The sequence below is a fragment of the Prosopis cineraria genome, unplaced genomic scaffold (assembly GCF_029017545.1).
Source record: "Prosopis cineraria cultivar Desert tree isolate PC_DT_omini unplaced genomic scaffold, ASM2901754v1 PC1225, whole genome shotgun sequence".
Lineage (NCBI taxonomy): Eukaryota > Viridiplantae > Streptophyta > Magnoliopsida > Fabales > Fabaceae > Prosopis > Prosopis cineraria.
Window position 1 is genome coordinate 1 of NW_026556550.1, and position 25,432 is coordinate 25,432.

A 25,432-nucleotide genomic window follows, 5' to 3' on the forward strand; every position below is an offset into this window, starting at 1 on the left:
TCTCCTTCTTTGGATTGGCCATAAATCCCTCCACACTTGCGCAGATAGTTCAGCTCCTGAAAGGCTACTATCGGAACCAAGAGACTGAACAATGGAGTAGCAGCAACATTGGTGCCGTGGCTAGGGTCCTAGCTACCATATATCCAGTTGAAGGATGCACCATCCCGGCCGTACCACCGATTCCAACCACCCTTTGGGGAAGAACAGGGGGGGGCCACCCATGGGAATGACACAGTGTTCATCTTCTTCAATGCTTTTCACTTTAATGCCCAAATGTTTCAATCGAGCGACCATTCTTTCCTGGATATCAGCCATTTGTAACCTGGCCGAGCAACTAAAGAAGTTTCTTCAAGAAAGATCCTGGTGGATGAGAAGGGCATTGCATACAGAAAAGTAGGTATTCTGCTATTTCTCTCTTTCAGCTCCACGTTACCATCCAGATGTGACTCTCTCCAGTCCATGAAGACCATTTTATCTACGTCAAAAGGGTGCTCATCAACCTCAGCTAAAATTCCATATGCGACTTGGTAACCTGGATTATACGGTTTATCATACTGAACGAGACATCTTGAGAAGCCGGTTGCATCAAGAACCACAGCAGCCTGAACAGTGACACCATCATTACATATCAACACAGACTTGGACTCCTCGTGAATTACCTTAACAACTTTAGCTTGATGAAACTTAACACCGTTTGAAATACATTTCTGCAACATCTTTGACTTTAACTGCTTCCTGTTGACCCTCCCATAAGGTCTATCTAGATCCTTCTTCGTTTGTTCATCAATGAAAACAACAGCACCAGACCAAGTAGTGTCAAGGCAATCAAGTAAGTCCATAGCTTCAAATTCATCTACCCAGACACCATAATTGTTGGGCCAAATCAATCTGGGATTTGGGTCAATAGCGCAAACTGAAAGACCAGCCTCAGAAACTTGCTGCGCAACTGCAAGCCCAGCAGGGCCTCCTCCCACGACAGCGAGGTCCACCACGATGCCCTTCGACGAGTCATACAGAGGAAGTTCAAAATCCAGAGTTTCCTTCTTAACTTCGGGAACAAGCTCCAAAAGAGCACTACTACTAGCCCTCGTACAAGAACTAACCCATTTCACGTGTGATTTCTTGGGGAAAAATCTCAGCTCCTGGTTCTGGAACTTCGAGGAGGCAGGATTACTCAATTTTTCTGAATAACCGTGAAGTGGAAGCAGAAATTCAAGGTTGTTAGGTGTTTTAAGCAAAGTATCCATAAGCACGAAATATCACCGGAAATCCTTATCCTAAATCAACCACCGCAGAGCACCTAGCACACCATCTGGGGCCAAAAGTGGATTCGCGCCAACTAGATGTAGCTATAATGGAAGCGAAAATAAAAAAGCACAAAATCGAGCTATAATTAATCAGAAATTCTTGACAACAATATTTTCAGGGAAAGCAGAATCACGGAAAGCGGCAACAATATTGAGAAGGGAATTAATTAGTGCATTAAGCAGCGAGATTGAGTGAATGGCTTACCAGAGAGGAGAGAAGGAAAGCAAAAGAATCATGGCAGCTGCGACTCGTGGAAGGGTAAGGAGGGGGTAGTGGAGGGATGTGGTGGCTCACCAGATCCAATCTCGCAGGGGAGGAGTCTCTGGTAATGGTAAAGCTCGAGTGGCTAGGCGTCAGGGACAAATTGAGGTGGGGTTACCTCAAGGCGCAAGAACTGAGAAATTCTATTTTTATTAATTATCATATAACAAAGTTTTCTACTTGCTTTTGGATGATGCCGAGTGGCCACCACATGTTGGATTGGCCAGATGTCAACTAGCCGGTGGTCTAGATAACAACGGCAATCATATTATCGGCGTTGTAGGCAAACGTTTTCCCTTTGACCCTTCCCTTCCCCTATTTGAATTGTTAGGGACGTTAATTGGGTGGGTTAAATTAGATAAAAATAAAATTAAGCTCGAAAGTTTAAAAAACAATTATTTTGAGTTTATTCAAACCTTTTAAATAAACCTAAAAAATAAGGGTCAAGTTTGAATTATATAGGCTTAGCCGAATATTTAAAAATTTTTATTATTAATAAATACTATAAAAATTAAAAAATTATTTTTTTAAAATAAAAATTGAAATTAAAAAATAAAGTAAAATAATATTTAATAATTTTGATATTTACGTTAGTCCAAAAGGCAAAGGCATCAAGGTTAAGTTTGGTTATGAGTTTTTTCATATAGTAAAATATTTTAAATTTAATTCAAATAATACCTGAATTGAGTGCCACCCCAATGATCAGCACTATGAATGAATTATTTTATCTTCTGTTTATTCGGCTTATGCTTTGCTCATGTTTGGTGCAAACAACTGACAATTGACAAGTCTGTAATTCAATTATATATACATATATATATATATATATATATGTATATATATATATATATATATTATTGTCACTGAAAATTAATTTACTCATCGAAACATGAGACTCATCCTTAAGTCTTTTTTCTTCCTGCCTTTCTAGCTATCTGTAGAAGCTTCATCGCGTGTTATACATTCAACTGAAACGTTGGAGGCTCGAATTGGCAGGGACTGAAAAAGAAGCTTCATCGCTCGAGGCGTGATGCCAACAAAGCTGATGATTAAAGCTGCACAAAAGACTAACCTGAAATCTGTTTTTATAAAAAAAGTTGAGTTAAATAATTCAATCTTATTTTAATATAATTTAAAGTTAAATAGGACTGTACTGATTTAATAAGATTAAAAAATTAATTCCAGTTTTGTCCAGTATTTTATTTTTTTTCATCTAGAAGAAGATGACAATTTATTTTAACATAATAAATTCAATTAACATAATAAAATTATTTATAGTCATATAAAATTTATTACAATAATAACAATCATAAATTCACAACAATTTTCAATAACAACAAAAAAAATTTAATTACAATATGAATTATTTAAATTAAACAACTTTTAAAAACATTAAACAACATTTAACATATTTAAAATCTATTACACAAGTTAATAACAAATTTCACTAATAAAAAGAGAAGATTGAAGTTGATCAGTGCTAAATTTTTTCTCATTATTTATGACTTCACAAGTATAAAACAAAAAAAAATACTAATTATTATCACAAATTAACTTATTATAATGATAATTAATAAATTAATTATAATTATATTAAATAAATTTATAAGACCGGATGAGGGATGCTCAATTTTTTATTCAATCCAACCTGAAAAAGAATATAATTTTTTTGATTTTTTTAATCCTAAAAGACTAATTTTTATCTGAATCGAATAGAATTGAATTTGTTTTGAATTGGATCAAACCATATGAAATTGAAGAATTTTTGCACGATCCTACTGATCATGTCTAGGCCAAGTACGGTCTTGCTGTTGCATGTGTTCACCTCAGATTCCACCTGAGCTGCGCAACATGCTTGTGATGGATCTGATCGTCTTGGGCCTGCGGGTAGTAATAGGAATCAGTTTGGGCTTCGTGTTTTCATAAAGTGAAAAAGAATAGTTAGAGGAGTCGATGTTGTCTTTTTTGAAAAAAAAAAAAAACAAGTCACAGTATGCATTTTGCCCTCCCTATACCCAAGAAAAGGCAAAGGGTTGGCATCCCATTACATCAGCCAGCCCAAATTAAATATTGAAAATTAAGAGGCGGTCATTCGGATTGTCTTGTCGGGCCAGCTTGAAAAATCTTAAACACAGATTTAGTATTTTAAAAAACAATTCTTATATTTCGGGCTTAAGCCCGACAAATTTCGGGCCTCCCGCATCCTTTTTTAAAGAATTAAATTCAACTAAAATAACAGAGTCAGACTCAGCTCCTCAGGTCTCTCTCGCAGTCTCTCGTACGTGTCTCAAAAAGACAAAAACCCTTCTCGCCTCTCTCACCTTCACCCTTCGGTTCAGCAGCTTCTCCTACTCCCCTCATCGGCAAATGGCGATGGTCGGCACAACGAGATAATCGGCGAGTCCAAGAAACAGAGTGATGGGTGTCTTCGCTTGGCTATGCTCCTCTTTCCTCGCCGAGTCTTTGTGGATTTGCTGAATTTATCAGTTCGGGATTTATGAGTGGGGTGGGGGGAGGGGGAAGAGAGGGAATCAAAATGTAGGAGAGCTGGATCCCATCTCCCATGGCTGCCTTGAAGAAGAGAGAAAGAAGGGGTATGGGTAAATCTAGGGAGAAGCTGATAAAATGCGGAGGATAGAACACACAGTTTAAAGAAAAGGAGGCGAAATGATAATGGAAAGGTGATCACAAGAGAGATGAATAAAAAAAACAAAAAAAGTTGTTGAGATGTGACTTGCTTGCAAATAGCACGACCGATGGTTAAACAAATGAAAGAACCAGAGGACACAATCATGAATCTAACTATTTGATTTTCCAAATGCATTTCTCGTTTGAAAAACAACAGCGACAACAAGAAGAGGGTCTGCATCCTATGAGAGGTAAGTGTTGATCAAGTAAGGCTAAGATTTTAACTTCCCAAGATTTATTTTGATTTTGTTAGTATTTTTAGTTAAAATTTATTTTATTATATTATAATTAAAATTTCAAACTTTATTATTAATATTGATGATGTAATTTTTATGATTTATATTATGTATTTTAATGTGTGTTATTGTATTTATATTGTTCGAAAAATTTAATTTTTAAGATAAAATTAAAATTGATTAAAAAATAAGAAAAAGAAGTAATTTTAAAAAGTTTTAAATATTTGGGCTATCTTGAATAAGCCATAACTTAAGAATATTAGAGTCAGACTTAATTATAAAATTTTTTATATATTTAAATATTTTAAACTCAATTTCAATAAGTGTGGTCTAAATAAACTTGATCCATCCCAATATATATATATATATATATTGGCAAGAAGGAAAGCAGGGATCCCATGCCATCATTTAAGTACTAAATCCCTTAAATGAGAAGGAACACTGTATGAAAAAAAGATACGATCATAGCCTCTTTAGCTAGTCTATCAGCTACCAAATTTTGATTTCTTGGAATGTACTCGGGCTTGACATTCTAATTGAAATAATCACTCGTGACATTGTGTGTTATTCAAGCCCAAAAATATATATTGGGAGATGCTATAATGCGGACTCTCTTGAGTGTCTTCAGAAGAATCTTTGGCAGGAACTTGAAGAAGTTATTCTCCAGGAAAATCTACTTTCAGCTCAAAAAGCTAAATGTGAATGGTTTATTTTGGGAGATAGAAACTCTAAATACTTTCATGCTCGAGCTAATGCTAGAAGGAAGAGGAATATAATTGAGGCCATTCAAAATGACAATGGTGAGTAGACGTATGATTATGAGGAAATCAAGAATATAGCTTTGTCTTTCTTTAAGAACCTTTTCTATGAAGATTCTGCTCTTACTACAGGTAATTTCATCCCTTGCTCTATTTCTTTCCCTTGCATAGATAATGGCTCTTTACATGAGCTGGGTAGTAATTTTTGTGATGAGGAAATTAAGAATGCTTTTTTTAGTATGGGGCCTTTGAAATCTCTGGGACCAGATGGTTTAAATGCGCTTTTCTTTCAAAGCCAATGGAAGTTTATTGGTAATTCTGTTATAAATATGGTTCAGCGTATTTTCAACAATCCGTCTCTTGTCCATAAGATTAATGGGACGTTACTTATTCTCATTCCTAAGAAGGAACATCCTGAGTCCATTCGTGATTTCCGGCCTTTCAGCCTTTGTAATATTATTTACAAAGTTGTGACTAAGGTTATTGCTAATAGAGTTAAATCTCTCCTCCTTACTATTATTGCTCCTAATCAATGAGGTTTTATTCCAGGAAGAACTAGCTCAGATAATATCATAATATCTCAGGAAGTTATTCATTCTATGCGTAATATGAAAGGAAAGAAAGGCTTTATGGCGATTAAGATTGATCTTGAAAAAGCCTATGACAGAGTTAATTGGGATTTTCTTATTTCATGCTTGGAGGAGATTAATTTGCCAATTAAGCTGGTTGAGGTTATTCAGTAATGTGTAAGATCTTCTAAGATGCAACTCTTATGGGAGGGAAGTAAAACAAAAAAATTTAAACCGACTAGAGGTCTTCGTTAAGGAGATCCTCTTTCTCCTTATCTTTTTGTTTTATGTATTGAAAAGCTTGCTCATCTGATACAAGAAGAGATTGTTAAAGGTAATTAGAGACCCATTCGCTTAAAAAAAGATGGTCCTCTTCTCTTCCATCTTTTCTTTGCTGATGATCTGGTTATTTTTGTGAAAGCAACTTTGGACCAAGTACAGGTGATTAGACAATGTCTGGATCGTTTCTATGCAATGTCCGGACAAAAGGTAAGCCACTCTAAAACTAGGGTGTTTTTCTCTAGGAATGTGAATCATAATAGAGCACAGCAGCTTAGTGACCTTCTTGAATTTAACCGTACGACGGATTTGGATAAATATCTTGGAGTCCCTCTCCATCATAATCGTGTGATCAATAATACTTATCAATTTGTGGTGGATAAAATGAAACAGCGACTATCTAGTTGGAAGCAACTTCTATTTCCTTTGCAGGACGAACAACCTTAACAAAGTCTGTGTTGAGTACTATTCCTCTTTATTGTATGCAAACTGCTCATCTACCTGTGAGTACTTGTGAGGAGATTCATAAATGTTCTCGAGGTTTTCTCTGGGGCTCAACAAGAGAAAGGAAAAAGATTCATCTTGTAGCGTGGGATGAAGTGTGTAAACCAAAAATAAATGGTGGACTAGGTTTATGACATGCACATCTTCAGAATAAAGCCTTTATGATGAAAGCAGGATGGGGCCTTATACATAACAAGGAGGCTTTATGGGCTAGAGTTATTAGAAGTAAATATAAATGTGGAAGGGAGCTAATTCCACAAGTGAATAAGACTCTCCCCGGATCTCAGTTCTGGAGAGGTTTGAGAAACAATTGGGAGAAAGTTGAAGCAAAGTTAGAACTTATAACCAACCAAGCGAATGAGAAAGTTGTTAGATGGAAACCTGAGAAGCATGGTATTTTTACAGTTCGTTCTACTTATGATTCATTGATAGATAGTTATGATTGCCCTGATCAGATGTGGGCCAAGATTTGGAAGCTTCGAGTGCCTCAGTGATGTAGATCCTTCCTTTGGCTCATGAGTCATGATCGTATCCTTACTAATAAATCTTGCTTTGACCGTCATTTGGATAATCAACCATGGTGTAGTTGTTGTCCTGAGGAGTTTGAAGACACTCTACATGTGATGAGACAGTGCCCTGAAGCTACGGAAGTGTGGATGAAATTATTACGCCCTTCTCAAAGACAGGCTTTCTTTACCACAGACTTACGTGAATGGTGCAAGATGAATCTCAAGATTCAGGTAATAGTTAATAATTTCAAGTGGTGTGATTTGTTTGCTGTTCTGTGTTGGGCAATATGGAAACGTAGGAATGAGAGTTTTTGAGGGACGAAGATCAACTATAGTGAATGTCATCGCACAAGCTACTGTTATCCTTAACTGCATCAACGAGGCTAACTGTCGTTTACAAAATACATCTATTGCTGGCATTCATCCTAATAATCAGGTGGATATGACTGTCTTAGCTACTGATGAGCTCTTTATTTATGTTGATGGGTCTTTTACAGCTACTACGAATTCTAAGGGTTGTGGAGGTCTAGTTAAGGATACCAAAGGGAATATCATTGAAGCTTTCATGCTTCGTTTAGAGAAGGGGGATAATCTGACGGTAGAATTATGGGCTTGTTATATGGGCCTAAAGCGTGCTTGGGATATCAAAACCAAGCATGTAAGAATCCACAGTGATTGTCATGAAGCATTGTCTTTGTTAAGAGCCAATAATTACGACCTTCATGAAAATCGAGAGCTTATTGCTGAAATTCAACAAATACTTCAAAGAGATTGGCAGGTTGATATGAGATGCATCGGAAGGGAGTTCAACTTAGAAGCTGATTCCTTAGCGAAACGTGCCTTATCTCTCCCCATGGGTCTTCACGTAGTGGCTGGTGACTCTATTCCTTCATTCATGGAGGAGTTTTAGTTTTTATTTGCTGTTTGTTTTGATTGTTTTTTATTTATCAAAAAAATATATATTGGGCTTGGGCCCTACAAGGCTGGACTTTTTACCTTGCAAAGCTTGTAGCAAAATAAACAGGGAAAACTTTTCAAAAGTAAACCTGCGGAGAAAATTCAATTGACACTGTTCGTTTGGGTTCCGAATGACAAGAAGGAGGCGTCTATTGTATCGGGTAAAACGGATCTCCACCCTAAATGGGCTCGGTCGAATCATAAATTCACTTGGGCGTCCGGCCCGCGAGCAATATGGTAAGTGAATGAAAATGGCAGTGCTTCACATTCGTTGCGTCGAGCAGTTACAACTTACAACTGATCCCCTTTCCTTGAAATACGGAGCATTACATTAGTCAAAGAAACAAATTACTTAAACCGGGCAAAAATAGTGTGAATTGCGTTATAATAATTAAATATTCGGACCAAGTTGGGCGGTTCAGAATTTTTTACTTTCAGGAATTGATAATTTCAATTCTTTATGGGTGGATGTAAATCTAAATGTTTATGACCAATCGGCCCCCTTCAAGAAATACAATATTCCCGATCACCAGGTTGGCGAGTTTTGTGTGACACATATGAGGCCCAACTCAACAAGCTCGCCGTCATGAAGCCCAAGAAATTTCAATTCCCGTCTTTACCAGATGTAGCATTTGTTCAACACAATATATGTGAACAAGAAAAATAAAGTACCAACAAGACACGCACAGGGAGAAATTTTTTTTCTCTTTTTTTTTTGTTGGGGGGGGGGAGAGGAAAGAGAGATAGCCCTCTCGTACGGAACGCAAGAGGTGAAGTTGGTTTGAATAAACAAAATATGAGGCTGGGCACTACTCTAATACGTTAGCCCTTAATTACCAGCCTCTCGTAATGTTGTGGGGAGAATTTGACCAGTCCACCGAATACAAAACAGAAAGACAAGAGGGCGAATAAAAGAACTGGCAGTCTTTGTTCCCCATCATGATCACGTGACGAGATGCTTTTGAATAAATATGGAGAATTCCTTGCCAGCAATTATACAGTGCTACAGCTCCCCATCAAAAGCATATCTATTATTATTAGTATACTCATTACAGCAAATACTGATTGCTCATGAAAAAAATTATTTAATACATTATCTGGCACTGGCATGTGAAGAATATTAACAACACTGCATATACCATATTTTTCATTCGAGAAATGTGTTTTTAAGGCGGCCAACATCATCCCAAACACGGTTCGAGTAAGTAGAGAGGTGGAGTTATGATATTGGTAGCCTTTTAATGAAAGTCAGATAAAGTAGTACAATAATCATAGAGACATGGTGGCCCACCCAGCTCTATGACACGCTTCACTCTTTCCTTGGCAAAATCTTCTACAGTTCTCAATTCTCGCTCCCATCCCCAGCCCTTATGAGGACTCTCCGGACGCTGTGCGCTGACCGGAAGATCCCTCAACTCATGTCATGGTATTACACGCACTCCAAGTTGGTCCATGTTTATGGATAGCATATTCCTATATTTTTGTTTGGGATGTGTAGTTTTGATGCATATATGAACAGTAGTGTGTTGAGAGAGGAATGTTTTTAAAGAAAGGGAAAATATATTGCGTATGTAGGATGTGAGACAGGTTATATGCTGCTGTGGGAGTGTCTGTTCGTGTCTGTGTGTCACCCGGGAGAGCATGCACGCGTGCACTTCCCTGACTCACCAAACAGATGCTTTGCTTTGCAGCGAATTGTCATGCCCCCACCCCCTTTCTCGAATCAAAATTAAAACTAATAATAATATTTAATGTTCATTCTTGCCACCTTTGCTGATCCAGCAACACAGGATTGACCATTGAGCAATCCGATACTTGCAGTTGCAGATGCTTGATTCCTTCGAAAACACCGAATGTATAACCAACACCGTCATTTAATGTGTAATTAATACGTATTTATTATGACCTGTTGATTATTAGATCTGCGAGTCACTAGCAGTTACTGTGCATGCATGCATGCTTCATACACAAACAAACACACACACAACTGCTGCTTTCTTACAGATTCAGGAAGACAAGAGCCAAGTGACAACTTCTACTACTGTGTTTGGAAGGTCCACTCTCTCTCGTGTTCTCCGCCACATTTCTCCCTCATTATCGTTTATTTTAATTTCTCGACTACTGTAGACACATCAAAATGCAGATTTTCTCTTTTGTTTTTTCCACCCCAAAGTGGTACCCACACGCTGTCCTTCTTCCCCTCATTTATTTGCCTTTAATTTGTTCCATCAATAATGAATTCCTCGTTAAACCTTCCCCCCTTGTCACTTCAATCACTGTACTGTTTCACTCTTAATTATTTTATTCCTAGTTCATTTATATGACACGAATAAAACCCACCAGTTACAGGTAATGACGGAGATACATGGGAACAGACAGTGATGCCCAGCACAGCTTCATGTGGAGGTTACAGATTCATATATAATTAAACTGCAAGGTAATGCTATGCCCACACACGCACACACTAATTATCCTTCAAATACCACAATTAGTCTTATATTTTTTATTTATAAATTTCATATACTTTCATTCAAAATGTACAGGGGCTAAAAGTCAAGCATGATATTGATATTTTTTAAACAAAAATAATAAGTAATAATTGTTTTTTTTTTTTGGAAAAAAAGAGTTGACGTATCTATATAAGAAAAAAAGAGTTGACGTATCTATATAACATTAACTAACATGAAGAGAAATATTTGTGTTTTTCTAAGCAAAGATTTATATAGGTAACTTTCAAAAGTATATTTAAATCAAATTCAACAAATAGTTGAATCCTTCTCATAGACTTTTGTTACATATGAACTGAAAATCAAATGCACATTCTATTGATCTGAAATATAAAATACAGCTTTGCTTTATAGGTTATGCTAAAATAAACAATTGAGTTAATTCTTTGCTAATACTCCCTTCATCTCAAATTATAAAACACTTTTAAATAAAATCATACTTACCAATAAAATTCATTAAATATATTTAATATTTTTATTTTTTGAAGTAAAAAATATAAACTTTTAAAAATATCCTTTATTTTTAATACTTTATTCTTGAAAGGATATTAAAGAGAAATAATATATAAAATGAATAATATAAAATAAATATTATTAATGAAATTTTATTTTTATTGAAGTGTTATATATATTGGGAGGCGTTGCAATTCCACCAAAAATATTTTATAATTTATGATAGAAAAAATATATTCCAACAGGTGATGTAACGTGACAATGCGTGTTCAAGGTTATCGATTCCAAGTTGTGTTTCTTGATCAATGTCAAGTTATGAATTTGATTTTAATTAGCGATAAATAAAATGTATAAAAGAAGCAAGTGACGTTATATTGGCCTAGCAACAATTCCTTAATTCAGCACAGTAGCACAACTAGGTTCTCAATCAAAATTTGTTGAGAAGACCATTTCCGCGCCATGAATGCAATTAATTGAACTCCTGCCCGTATCAACCAAACGAAACGAACACAAGTCTTCCAGACCGTTTCAACGGAGAATTATTGAACATAGGAAAGGAGGCACATACATAGCTAGCTAGTGGAAGTGGGAAGCCACATCTTTTGCTAGGTGGGATGAGAAACGTAAAAAAGTTATGAAATTCCCATTATATGCTGTTGTCGGAAGAGGAGGCAAATTTTGATAGACCAAAAATTTAATCGCCCAGCAAGATATGCTTTCAATGCGTGCCACAACTTTGGGTGACCGTCCTGGGCGTACTCACGAGGCATAAATGGGCAACACCAAGCCGCTATCAGTTACTTATTTTAGGTCCTTGGTTGCTGTCATTTTCTTCGTCAATAGGTTGATGGAAACTCCATTAAATAAATTTGATTAGTTTTAGCGGTTAAAAGACAGAGTACTAAATACGCCGAGATAGAAGAACAGAGAGGAAATCCAGATGAAATTCCTGCTGCAACGTAGCCTCTGGTGTGGGTTTTCCATTGCATATCGTCGGGAAAAAAGAAGAGAGAAAATCTTAATCAACATGCAGTAGCTATAACTATTTCAATTGTTAAGAATGGAAGCGCAGTTTATGCACAAATTCAAAGCCTAGCCACGAGCACTAAATTAAGAATATGCAAACATGATGTGATGATATATTTGTGTGTGTGTCCATGTTTTTGAATCAAGCGTTCGAGAACAAGGGAAAGAATCCAAAACATTTTAGAGAAAGCACATAATAGAAGTGAAGAAGACAAGCATATGAGAAATTAAAAGCACCTTACAAATTTGCCTATAAAAACTAGGGTCAAAAGGCACGATCGCAAATCAGATGCACATCACGGCACTTGCCTCCTCTCCACTTTCTCCAACATTATTTGTTCACTGCGTAAAACACTGGGCAATTTGTTCAGCATGAAATGCCGACAACCCTCATGTATATATGCAGCGGCATTCAACCTCATCAAGAGACTAGAATAAAAGAATATAAAAAAGATATTAAGATCTGTTTCACATTTTAATGCAATGAAGTGCAATTCGGTGACCGAATTATGTGTCTTTCGGGGGCAATAGAATGCATCAACAAGCTAGCTAATATACAACACCTATAATTATACATCACCATTACTATGACTAGTATTTATTAATTTCAGTATGTTTTTATTTTCCTATAAAAAAGATTGTCTGATCATTATTTTTTAAAAAATTATAAAACTCTTTTGTTATAATTAATTAAAGGAGTAAATGGCATAACGTACTCCCCCCCCCCCTCCTTCTCTCTCTCACACACACACCCACACCATATTTTTTGAGTGAAATCAAGTGAAATTCTTTTATTGTAGCTATGTCTCATTTACTACTTTTCATACTTTGAAGATATTCGGTCTGCATGTAGTGATTTTGATTCTTGCTAATGTTATAACAGGATGACATTAATAAAAGTTCCTTGCTCTGATATCACATATATCATAACCAAAAAGGTGCATCAAACAATCATTTCACATCGCCGTTCGCAGCGTAAATTTTTACTTTATCCATTATATCTTTTTCATTCTATCATAATTAAACTCTCCAACAATTTTTTTTTATAAAAAACATGTAAAAGGTCATATAGAATTTTTTTTCTTGAAACATGCAACTTGTGTAATTTATTTATATGAATGAAGAAAGGTTTAGCTTATACAGACACGCGCGAATAACATTCGAATTTTTTTTTCATTTAATAATTAAAAAAAAAGAATACAAGGAATTTTCTAAGTCGCCTATGATCTATTAAAACTTAAAGTGACATATCTGAAATTTCATCGAATAATAATCATGGTAGTCATAGTGTTTATCAACTGTTCATGAAATAGCCAACAGATCGTGTCAACTTAAGATGATATGCAGAATTGACAGTCAGAAACACAAAGTGTTACACATTTAATTAGTTAAAAACCAGCAATAAAAATAAATTTCAACAAATTAAAGGCGAGTTTCAGCAATATAAAAGGGTCAAGATCAAATTGAGGACATGTACCTTGCCAAAATGCCCACCAATACTCCTATCATTTAAAAAGATCGCGGAAGGAACACAGATCGATTTTTGGAGAAATATATAGTAATTGCGATATATTTAGTTAAAAAAAAAAACAGAGAGGTAATAGAGAGATGAAAAGATCTCAACCAGATGGGTACGTATAACTAAATGTTTTTAATCATAAATGCCTACACAGTTCGTTGTACGAGAGGATTCCAACTTTTATTGCTGAAATTTTATATAAGGAATATAAATCAATTTAAGAAAGCCGGAGACGATGAGCATGTTAAAGCCCTTCCTGATAAATGTGCATGCAGGAAATAGAGATTGTGCAGGAATCTTCAGTGAGACACTGACCAACATCCGATGAATTTAGACCAAATATAAAAAGGGCGATAAAAATAGAATTGTTGATTAGAAATATATAATAGGGCTTGAGGCATTTGGCTGCAAGTTTTTTCTCCGGGAAGGGACCTAAAAGGCCAAGGGGGACAAAAAAGAGGATTACATGGAAGGAGATGGTGCCAATATTTTAACTAGTCATGTGTGGTCACACTCATTGTTGCATTCATACAAGACAACCAATCAATTTGTCCACAGCCACATGATTTCCAATTAAATATTCACCCCAAAACAATAGCCAATGCATTCAAAGTCCTTCCTGACCTAAATATAACGCTGGAAGGGTGGAAAAGAAAACATGACTAGGTGGGAAGAACAGAGAGGGACAGAAGATATCAAAGATTTACTATCAATTATTAATTAACATAATAATAATAATAATAATAATAATAATAGGCAAATAATTGTATTCAAGATAACCCATAAAAATTAACCAAAAAAGGAAAACAAAAATATGCAAAGAAAGTAGAAAGCCCTCCCCAAGCAGAAAGTAAAAGAGATGTAGTAAATAATTTGGGCTATGAGGGGGACAAAAAAAAAGAAATAAAAAGAAGACAATAAATTGGCCGTGAAATTAGCTGAGCTAGGGATCAGTAATCAGTAAATACAAAGTAAGGACTTGACAGGCGAAGGATTGGCGATGATTGACCTGCGTCTCGTCGTCTCCGTCGCACCCTCTTTCGTTTCCCACTTAAAAAAACATCAATCCCTGAATTCTGACCATTCAAATGCCTACAAAAAAAAAAAAAACCCCACCAACAAATAAAAAACGGCCCGCATAGACCAGCGAGCCGAAAGGCTAGTGACCCGGTGAATCCTTCAACTGACAATCGAAGAAAATTTCTACGACCCATCTATCATCGTCCATCCACTGGTGTCTTCTCTCTCTTCTATTCACATCCATGGTTGGCAACTAAATTCTAAGTTCGTATCTATGAGTAGATTGTTTTTGAACTATCATTCTCAGGTTATAGCTAGAAATCATGCGAGTGATGGTGGTGGTACATTGTTGGGTCACATCCAACTCGATGCGAGCCATGACGGTTCATGGGATCCCTGTGGCTATCGTCATCTCCGTCCAATCTGGAAACTATTTGACCCGAAGCCGCCGCACCTAGATTCAGATAAACCAGCCTCGAATCCAGGTTCAGGTTGCTGCTGCTACCGCTGCTATGATCTTCACTCAGCGGGGGATATATGGCCGCCGATGTGGGAGGATTGGCATTTCCTTCTTCACGAGAAATCACGAGGGCCGCCGATTGAACCAGCTCCAAGCATAGCCTCAGCTTGTTGGGTTCGATGTGGGTTAGCCCAGGCACGGCCCCTTTGAACAGGAAATCCGAAGTTAGGGTTCTGAGAATGTCAAGCGGGGTCACGCCATCGACGGTGCGGACATTCGGATCGGCGTGATGGTCCAAGAGCACTGCAACCATGTCCGGCGATACCATCTCCGATGCAATGTGGAGCGGGCTTTTCCCCGCAGGCCCGGCCGGATAGTTGACATCGGCCGCACCCAGCTCCAGCAATGCTTTCACCACTTCTCGGCTGCAATTCTCTACGGCGTAGTGCAAGGCCAATGCTTCGTCTAGATTCAGGCCCTCCCCCATTACCATGAGCTTCACAAGCTCCACATCGGAAGAGTCCAGCGCTCTTTTCATTCGCCGGATTTTCTGGTCCTCAAGGTCGGCGACGCGGATGTCTGGGTGGTGATAGGGCAATAGAGAGCGGCGAGTGAAGGAGGATTTGAGACGAATCTCTTCGATCTTCGCAACGACGTCTATGGGAAGGTGTTTGGCGAGCACTTCAGGTGGGAGACCTGACTTGGCAACAAGGTGGGAGCAAGTGGCCCACAGCTGGTGCATGTCTTGCTTTCTCGATGCTACCAGCACTTTCATTACATCTTCGATGGACGCCTTCTCTACCATACTCGTTAACTGTTTCTGTTGTTTATTTCCCAAACAAGCAAATCAAAATGTGGGTAAGAGAATTTGCATTCCGAGCCTTTAAAATGTTCATTCATGTAAGAAGAAAGAAAAGATTCGAGGGGAGACAACAAATTTGATGACACGTTCGCTAAAATTACGTTAGCCTTTTTGCTGTCTCTTGTTCCCTTTCCCAGTCCCAAATCCTAATGAGGAAAGGGATCGCGTTTGAGTGACAGATTTGATGTGCTTACTGTGAAAGACAGGAGTGGATACAATGATCTAAATTTAGAAGCTCTTTTGTTATGCATTATAGCGGGTATGTGTCGGCTAGAGAAACAATCCAATACGAGAAACTTCATCAAGGCACACAAAACCAAGGGACATCGTAGTAATTGTGTGAGCGCTTTAATTTAATTACACAGGATGAAGTCAAAGGAAATTGATACGTGAAAAGATATTCCCCAAGAAAACAAAAGGAGCAGCAGCTATGAAAAACTAAAAACTGCGTCTTTAGCGATGGGAATCGAAGGCATGAGCGGACGGGAGGATTGTTGAATTATAGAGAGGAACAGAAAGAGAACTGAGAGATACTTACAAAAGCCTGACAGGCAAAAGCACCCAGCTAGGAAAGTGAGAGACCATACAACCAACCACGCTCCTAATTATGGAGAATGATTAAACACAAACCGAACTGAAATCCTACCCACTTCTTCATGAGATAATAGAATTACCCACAAGATTTATTTACTTTTTTGTGAAAAGGCTTAATAATAATATCCCCTTCTCAGTTTCCAAAAATCGGAACCGGTAATTGTTGAAATTCCCTAGACCAGCAAACATACGACTGGTCACCCTAACCAGAGAAAAATGGCAGAGTGAAACAGTGAGGATGATACAGGTGACGAGAAAGAAGGTTCACCTGGGTGAGCAATGCAAGCTGTTCAACACCAAAAGATCTGGCGGCGGCAAGAGTGTCGAGAGCAAGATCAACGGCGGAGGTGCAATGCGTGTGCCAGCATCCTCGCTCGCCACAATTAGGCCGGGGCTCGTGCTTCTGGGGCACAATAGACACTTGTCCGCTGTACAGGAACTGAAGAAGCAACAAGAACACTTCGTACCCGACCGAGTTAACCGGAATGATCCCGGGCCTTGGGCCGGAAGCGGAAGAGTTGACCCGGGAGCCGGCCAGGTCCAGTCCCGACGGAGGGTCCGGGGCACAGAAGAATTTCCTGAAGAAGAGGCTCCGAGCAGCGAGGATGCATCGATGAGCGTGGACAAGACGACCCTCAACGCTGAAGGTGACGTCACTGAAGGCTTGGCCGTTGATGAGAAGGTTGAGGAAGTCCAGCGACAGAGATCTTAGAGAATCTTCGAGGGACATGGTGGGAGCTACTTCAGGGTTGATGATCAAGGGAGAGAAATCAAAGCTGAGAGAAAGAAACAGTGGAGGATAGGGACAGAGAGTGAGAGGGAGACACAGAGAGGGAGAGATTAAGCGAAGTGAGTGGATTGAAATAGTGAGAAGAGAAAGAAGGTTGGGTTCATTTGGTCGATGATGATGGTACTTACTGTGATGTTGTTTTGATGGGATTCTCTGAGCGAATGGAGGGGTGTGGCCGTGGGTTTGTGTGCTGCGTATCGATAGATATTTTGAGAGAGAGTGAGAGCGCGGAGGGTGGAGAGATACAGACAGAGCAATTTGGGTGGTTGTTCTGGGCGGCTGTGGGTTTATAAAAGAATTCCAGGATTGAATTTTAAAAAATGCCACAATTCATTTTCTTGTTATTATAGTAATATATTTACCTTGTCTACTTATAACATCCACATAAGCAAAGAACTGTGTATGTAGAGACACGTACACAGAGAGGCGGATGAGGAGTATACAAATATTGATGGAGGATATTTAGACTGCTGTGTAGCTGGGACAAATTAGCTAATACAATGTTTGGACCAAAACAGTGTGACTATTGATTGACGAGTATCTCTATCTATATAATATCAGCATACGTCAATAATTTATACAGACCACAAGTACAATAAAATTTAAATTTTTATTTAAAAAAGTATTCATATTTAATATTCAAATGTGTCTTAAACAAAATTATTTTTAATATTAAAAAAATATATCTGCGATCAATAAAATAAATAAATAAATTATTTATTATGTGTGACATTATAAATGGTATTTATTGAACAAAGCATAAATAATAACATGTATTGTGTCAAACGGTCAATGCAAAAATTTCTTTGCTATAATATTAGAATTTTTTTTATACAATAGTTGTCCAATAATATTTTCCTCGCATTAGGCTGTGATCTTTGAAGTCATACTACCAATCAATTGGCTTTTTATACTTTTACAGTTAAAAAATATAAGATATTTTTAATATTTAATTTAATGTGTAATTATTACTTGTTAACAATAAATAAATTATTTTATGTTTATTTTAAAATAAAATACTTTATTAAGTAGTGAACATGAAAAAATAATTACTTTATTAAGGAGAAACTTGATTAAAAATGTTTTATATTTTTTTGAAAGGATAAGTATCATTTATATTTCACATTAATTGTTGTATGTGTGTCAAAAGTGTGTGTGTGTGTGTCAAAGTCCCACATTGACTAAAGGAAGGAATCTCCTAATGTATATATACTAAGGAATGAAGTGGACTAGTAAAATGGGCTTGAAGGAGAAGTGGCCTCGCGCACATGAGACAGGCCAACTCAGGGCAATCGCAGTTGAAATCAGCCGATTCACCCCCCCGCACGTGAGTTCAAGAGATAATGGATTCCTTTTACCGGATTATTTTTACAAAATAAATAATTATTTACTGAGCCTTTAATTCGGTGGTAACCCTCCAACGTTCTTGTCCACCTTCGGGCTATACAGACATAGCGGTGCGGAGTCTCTTGACTGCTCAATGTTCTCTCCTCCATCTGTTTTCGTTTGTGCATTTGTTTTCGATTGTTCTGTTCCCTCGTTCCACCGAGGAAGTGCTTGTTTAATCTTGGGGAACTGCCGGTCGTCTGATGGTGTGCCGGAATAGTTCTTAAGGACAGTGTCCTTCCAAGCACGACTCGAGCAACCCGTACCTTCCTGTTCGCATTTCTGCCGGTCACCTCAACAATCTTAAGAACTATTCAGCTTAATGGCGACCAACAGTGCTGAAAATGTCACTCACAAAGGTGTGCCAAGTGGATCGGCTGGAGGTCAGTACGTCCCTGCCGCTGTTGCCGTCCCCCTACCGAGGCCGTTCCCGGACATATCAAAAATAGAAGTCTTTGATGGCCGGAACTTCAAACGCTGGCAAGAACGTGTCTTCACCGTCCTTGACATGCATGGTGTGGCTGCTGCTCTTGCTCAATCCGAGCCTCCTGCTGATGCTGATCAAGCCCAGCGAGTTGCATGGACTCATGCAAACAAGGTATGCCGACACACTATCATTAGCACTTTATCTAATGATTTGTTCGATGTCTACTGTGTCTACAAGGAAGCTTGTAAGATATGGGAGTCCCTGGTGACAAGGTACACTGCTGAGGATGCCGACAAATAAAAGTTTGTTGTGGGCAACTACTACAAATGGGAGATGACCGAGAACAAAGATGTCAAGGAGCAAATCAATGAACATCATAAGCTATTGGAGGAGCTTCGTGCTGAAAACATCAACCTTCCAGATGAGTTCGTTGCTGGGATATTGATTGAGAAGCTGCCAGAATCATGGTCTAACTACAAACAGCAGCTGAAACATAAACAAAAGCAGCTATCCTTGACCGATTTGATCACTCACATCATCATCAAAGACACCAACCGCAAGGCAATACGTGCAGTTCGAACCAAAGAAATGACATCCAAAGCCAACCTGGTGGAGACAAAGCCTTACAATAAGAGGTATGATTCTAAAACTAAAGACAAGAAGAATAAGAAATCTGATTACAAACCCAATGCTTCTAACCCCTCTTTCAAAAAGAAAGGAGACTGTTTTGTCTGTGGTAAACCAGGACACTATGCAGCACAGTGTAGGAAGAGAGCAAACTGTGATAAGACTCGGAAGCCAAATGTAAATTTGGTACAACGAGATGGTGACAATGATGATGACATCATTGCTGCAGTGGTGTCACAAGCTCTCTTAATTTCTGATATGAAGAAATGGGTGGTAGACTCCGGGGCTACCAGGCACATATGTGCGAGCCAAGAGATGTTTATCACCTATAATCCTGTAAAGGAAGGGGAAGACCATGTTTACCTTACTGATTCCCGAACTGCTAAAGTTCAAGGAAAAGGAAAAGTGGTCTTAAAGCTCACATCAGAAAAGACTCTGGCTCTGAATGATGTTCTGCATGTGCCTGAAGTTAGAGCTAACTTAGTGTCAGTTGCTCTTTTAGGGAAAGCTGGGGTTAAAGTGTCATTTGAATCTGACAAGATTGTAATGACAAAAAATAATGTGTTTGTAGGCAAAGGGTATTGTAATCAGGCACTGTTTGTTCTAAATGTTGATGAAATGAATAAGACTGAATCTTCTGAATATATTCCTGTTTATATGGTTGATTCCTTTGATCTGTGGCATGCTAGACTAGGTCACGCTAGTAAAGGTTATATAAATAGGATGCGACAACTTGGACTACTTTTTGAAATTAAAAATAGAGATTTTGGAAAATGTGAAGTATGTGCAGAAACTAAACAAAGTAAAAAACCTCATTTTTCTAATCAAAGAAAATCTGAATTACTATCTTTAATTCACACAGATTTAGGTGACTTAAAACAAACCATGACTAGAGGTGGTAAAAAAATATTATATCACTTTTATTGATGATTTTTCAAGATATACTAAAGTATACTTGTTAAGAAACAAAGATGAGGCTTTTGAAAAATTTTTGTTATATAAAGTAAAGGTTGAGAATCAGTTAAACAAAAGAATTAAAAGGGTTAGATCGGATAGAGGAGGAGAATATATTTTGTTAAATGATTTTTGTGAAAAAGAAGGAATTATACATGAGGTAACACCTCCTTATTCTCCCGAGTCTAATGGTGTTGCAGAAAGAAAAAATAGAACATTAAAAGAAATGATAAATGCTTTGCTTGTGAGTTCTTCTGCCCCTGATAATTTGTGGGGTGAAGCTATTTTATCTGCATGTTTTTTACAAAATAGGATACCTCATAAGAAATCAAAGAAAATACCTTATGAGTTATGGAAAGAGTTTACCCCAAACTTAAAATATTTGAAAGTGTGGGGGTGTCTTGCAAAAGTTTTATTGCCTGATCCTAAAAAGAGGAAAATTGGCTCTAAAACTTCTAATTATATGTTTATTGGGTATGCTGAACAAAGTGAAGCGTATCGCTTTTTAGTTTTAAAAAGTGATGTTTTAGACCAAAATACAATTATAGAGACTAAGGATGCTGAATTCTTTGAACATATTTTTCCTTTAAAAATTAAGCATGTTTCTAAACCTGTTGAGAATTCAGAGTTTGAACAAAATTTTAACGAGGATTTGGTTTTAAGGAAAAGTAAAAGGCAAAGGAAAAAAACAAGTTTTGGAGATGACTTTTACACTTATCTAGTACAAGATGAACCGTTAAATTTTTATGAAGCTATTTCTTCTCCTGATGCCAAATTTTGGAAAGAAGCAATTGAAATTGAAATTGATTCTTTCAGGAAAAATAAAACTTGGGTTTTATCAGATTTGCCCCAAGGAGCTAAGGCTATTGGGTGTAAATGAATTTTTAAGAAAAAATATTTTCCAGACGGTTCAATTGATAAGTATAAAGCAAGGCTTGTGGCCTAGGGTTTTACTCAAAAAGAAAATATAGATTATTTTGACACATTTTCTCCTGTGACTAGAATCTCTTCTATAAGAGTTCTTATTGCTTTGGCTTCAATTTACAAACTTTTTGTTCACCAAATGGATGTTAAAACAACTTTTTTAAATGGTGATTTAGAAGAAGAAATTTACATGGTACAGCCTGAGGGATGTGTGATTCCTGGGTAAGAAAATAAAGTTTGTAAACTTGTAAAGTCTTTGTATGGTTTAAAACAAGTGCCTAGGCAATGGCATGAGAAATTTGATCAAGTTTTGACAACTGGTAGATTTTCTACTGTTGAAGTAGAAAGATGTGTTTATACAAAGTTTGTGAATGATGAATGTGTGATTATATACTTATATGTGGATGATATGCTGATTTTTGGCTCTAGTATGTGTGTTGTTAATGAAACAAAAAATTTTCTTTCTTTAAATTTTGATATGAAAGATATGGATGAAGCCAAGGTAATCTTGGGTGTAAAAATTATAAGGAATGAAAATGGAATCTTGCTTTCTCAAGAACATTATGTTGAGAAAATTCTCAGAAAGTTTGGACATCTTGAAGATGCTCCTCTGAGTATTCCTTATGATTCGAGTGTGCAATTAAAAAAGCACAAGGGTGACCCAGTTGCTCAATCTGAGTATGCATAGATTATTGGGAATCTGTTGATGAACTTTACTAGGCCTGATATAGCTTATGCTGTAGGCAAATTGAGTAGATATACTCACTGTCCAGGCAGCAAACACTGGGAGGCTCTGGTGAGAGTCTTGAGATATTTGAGAGGTACCATGAATTATGGTATATTGTATAGTGGATTTCCCACTGTATTGGAAGGATACAGTGATACTAACTGGATTTCGGATTCAGAAGAGACAAAATCCACTAGTGGTTATATATTCACTATTGGTAGTGGTGCAATAACCTGGAAGTCAGCAAAACAGACAATCAACACAAAATCCTCACGGGATTATGAGTTCATTACCATGGAGCTGGCTGGGACTGAGGCTGAGTGGTTAAAAAATTTCTTAGCAAGTATTCCAATAGGTGAAAAGCCCACACCATCAGTGTCTTTACATTGTGATAGCCAGTCTGCAATAGTAACGACTAAAAATAAGACCTTCAATGACAAAAGTAGACATATTTGATTGAGACATAATATTATAAGGCAGCTGCTCAAAGACGAGGTCATCTCAATCGATTATGTGAGATCAGAGTTAAATCTGGCGGATCTGTTAACTAAACCCCTAGGGAAGAAATTTATTATTGAAATGTCAAGGGGAATGGGACTTAAGCCTGTTTGAAATTAACGGTGATGGCAACCCAACCTTTGTGATTGGAGATCCCATAAAGAAGGTTCAATGGGTAAGAACAAGTCACTTGTTAGTTCTGCTAGCACTGAATTTTGTCCCTTCCTATGGCTTGAGAAAATGCTAGCATGCATTGAACGGAGGCTGAGCGATAGCTCTTAATGTTTTCATAGTCCTTACGGATGGTGTATTCATTACAGATACACTTGATGAAAACACCTATACAAATGTGGAGTGGGGTCGCTCCTATGAGATCGTGGCGAAATCTCTAGAGCATTTGTTAAAACCAGGCGTGCGCATGGTCGATAACGTGCAAAACCGTCGTTAACAACAGAGACTGTGGGGGTATAATCCGATTAATAAGACCTCCAGCACACGCTCAAGATTTGTTAGTTCAATAACGAAGTTACACCAACTTTTTTGTGTGCTAAGTTTTATTAGTCTAGGTTTGGTTCAAGTCGACAGACACCAAAATCAAAGTGATTATCCTCCGTATGAATAACACAGACGAATATAGATCCTTTTGACACATGTGGGGGATTGTTGTATGTGTGTCAAAAGTGTGTGTGTGTGTGTGTCAAAGTCCCACATTAATTAAAGGAAGGAATCTCCTAGTGCATATATACTAAGGAATGAAGTGGGCTAGTAAAATGGGCTTGGAGGAAAAGTGGCCTCGCGCACATGAGACAGGCCAACTCAGGGCAATCGCAGTTGAAATCAGCCGATTCGCCCCCCTGTGCGCTAGTTCAAGAGATAATGGGTTCCTTTTATCGGATTATTTTTACAAAATAAATAATTATTTTTTACCTTGCCGGAGAAACTCAAATTTTGGCTGTCTGAAGTTTGAAACCAAACCAAAAACATTTTTTGATCATTAACTAAATTAATTATCTGAACTTTTTGCCTTCCCAACATTTCAAGACAGGAGGTTAAATGCAGTTTACATTTGTGTAACCTCTCCGTTTTCAGACAAGCTTTTAAACGATTTTATGACAGTGTAACCGAGCCTTTAATCCGGTGGTGACCCTCCAACATTCATGTCCACCTTCGGGCTATATATAGCCATGCGTGCAGACATAGTGGTGCGGAGTCTCTTGACTGCTCAGTGTTCTCTCCTCCATCTGTTTTCGTTTGTGCATTTGGTCTCGGTTGTTCTGTTCCCTCGTTCCACCGAGGAAGTGCTTGTTTAATCCTGGGGAACTGCCGGTCGTCTGACGGTGTGCCGAAATAGTTCTTAAAGACAGTGTCCTTCCGGGCACGACTCGAGTAACCCGTACCTTCCTGTTCGCATTTCTGCCGGTCACCTCAACATTAATGCCCAATTTCCAATACCATCAGTAATTTCTAAATATAAAAATTCTACTTAATTTTGAGTTCATGAATTATTTTAACTTAACTGGACAAAATTTTGGCCAATTATGATGATCAACAATTATAGTACCTTCTGATATATAATTTTTACCCATTAGAAGATGGTTGCAGGGGACAATCATTTTTCACATTGACCTGAATAAAAAAATTAAGAAGTCATGTTGCCAAAGTTTTTGGACTTTGGATTCGCTGATATGTAGTATGTATCTTCGAAAATAAAACAATTTACAAGCTTTATTAAACGTTAAAAAATGCATGTCAGCAAGCATTTGTCTTTTTATCATTAATTATAGCTCACATTAATATCCTCGTCTGTAAAAAAAAAAAAACAAACAAGAAAGGGTTAACCTTTACACTGTACTGTGCAATGTTTTTTCACGTTGTTGGATTACTTTGGGTTCCCTTCAACGGCATTTTTTTTTTTTGTTAAAAAAAATTACTGACAGAGAAAAAAGGGTCAATTATAAAAAGCTAATGGCCAAAGTCAGGGGGGGGAAAACAACAAAAACACGCGTCACCCTAAAAAGTAAAACTACAGAACATATACAACGGGAAATTAGAGTCCGTTTGGGTACTCTGAAATCTGAATTCCATATCTAAGATCTGAATATGCATTTTTGAAAACTTAGAAACTGTTTGATTATTTTTTTTTTGGATAAAAGCACGTCTATAAAGCATATTAAAAATGCAGTTAAAAATAAATTTCTCAATTTGATTTGAGAAAGCCTTGTAAAAGTACATTTCAAAAGACTTTTACTTGTGCATGATGAGAGACGATAGAGGGGAAGCAAAGGTTAAATAACGACACTAACAACAATAATAACAATTGAATAAAATAATGATAACAAAAATAGATCAAAAGCACATTGAAATATTATGCCCTTCTGAGTCTCATGACTTGTGACAAAGTAAGAGGACAATGCAGAAGTGAGATTTTTGAATTATTTACATATAAATTTTTAAAAAGAATAATTATTAAACATATTTTATATTGTTCATTTTATATTTTATAATTTAAGGAAAAATTAATCTATTGTTTTAATTAATATATTATAGTTTTCTCAATTTTGAATTAAGTTCCTGTAATTTATTTTGTTT

General features: G+C 37.2%; 3 protein-coding genes across 3 annotated transcripts; 1 reads left to right on the plus strand and 2 right to left on the minus strand.

Moving 5' to 3' along the window:
- Window positions 1-6: 6 nt before the first annotated feature.
- On the minus strand, window positions 7-1,711 carry LOC129299599 (lycopene beta cyclase, chloroplastic-like; the record flags this gene model as incomplete). Its single annotated transcript, XM_054938080.1, is given in 5 exon segments — window positions 7-102; window positions 104-210; window positions 213-320; window positions 323-1,349; window positions 1,513-1,711. Coding segments are annotated over 4 exon segments (1,236 nt in total), but the record flags the coding sequence as incomplete, so codon positions are not given.
- A 12,767-nt stretch (window positions 1,712-14,478) lies between these two features.
- LOC129299597 (BTB/POZ domain and ankyrin repeat-containing protein NOOT2-like) lies at window positions 14,479-17,543 on the minus strand. Its single transcript, XM_054938078.1, has 2 exons — window positions 16,779-17,543; window positions 14,479-15,874 (listed from the first exon to the last, which is right to left on the minus strand). Exons 1-2 carry the CDS (start codon window positions 17,238-17,240, stop codon window positions 14,909-14,911), a joined length of 1,428 nt encoding a protein of 475 aa, XP_054794053.1. The 5' UTR covers window positions 17,241-17,543; the 3' UTR covers window positions 14,479-14,908.
- A 1,903-nt stretch (window positions 17,544-19,446) lies between these two features.
- On the plus strand, window positions 19,447-20,253 carry LOC129299598 (uncharacterized; the record flags this gene model as incomplete). The annotated part of the gene is made up of 2 exons (XM_054938079.1): window positions 19,447-19,748; window positions 19,881-20,253. Coding segments are annotated over exons 1-2 (675 nt in total), but the record flags the coding sequence as incomplete, so codon positions are not given.
- Between the last annotated feature and the right edge of the window lie 5,179 nt (window positions 20,254-25,432).

Bases quoted from the DNA above. Each gene is read 5' to 3' on its own strand.
- LOC129299597 (XM_054938078.1), bottom strand. From the start codon at position 17,240: ATGTCCCTCGAAGATTCTCTAAGATCTCTGTCGCTGGACTTCCTCAAC. The intron at 15,875-16,778 runs GTGAACCTTCTT...AATAAACAACAG, and splicing joins AGCTTGCATTGCTCACCCAG to AAACAGTTAACGAGTATGGT.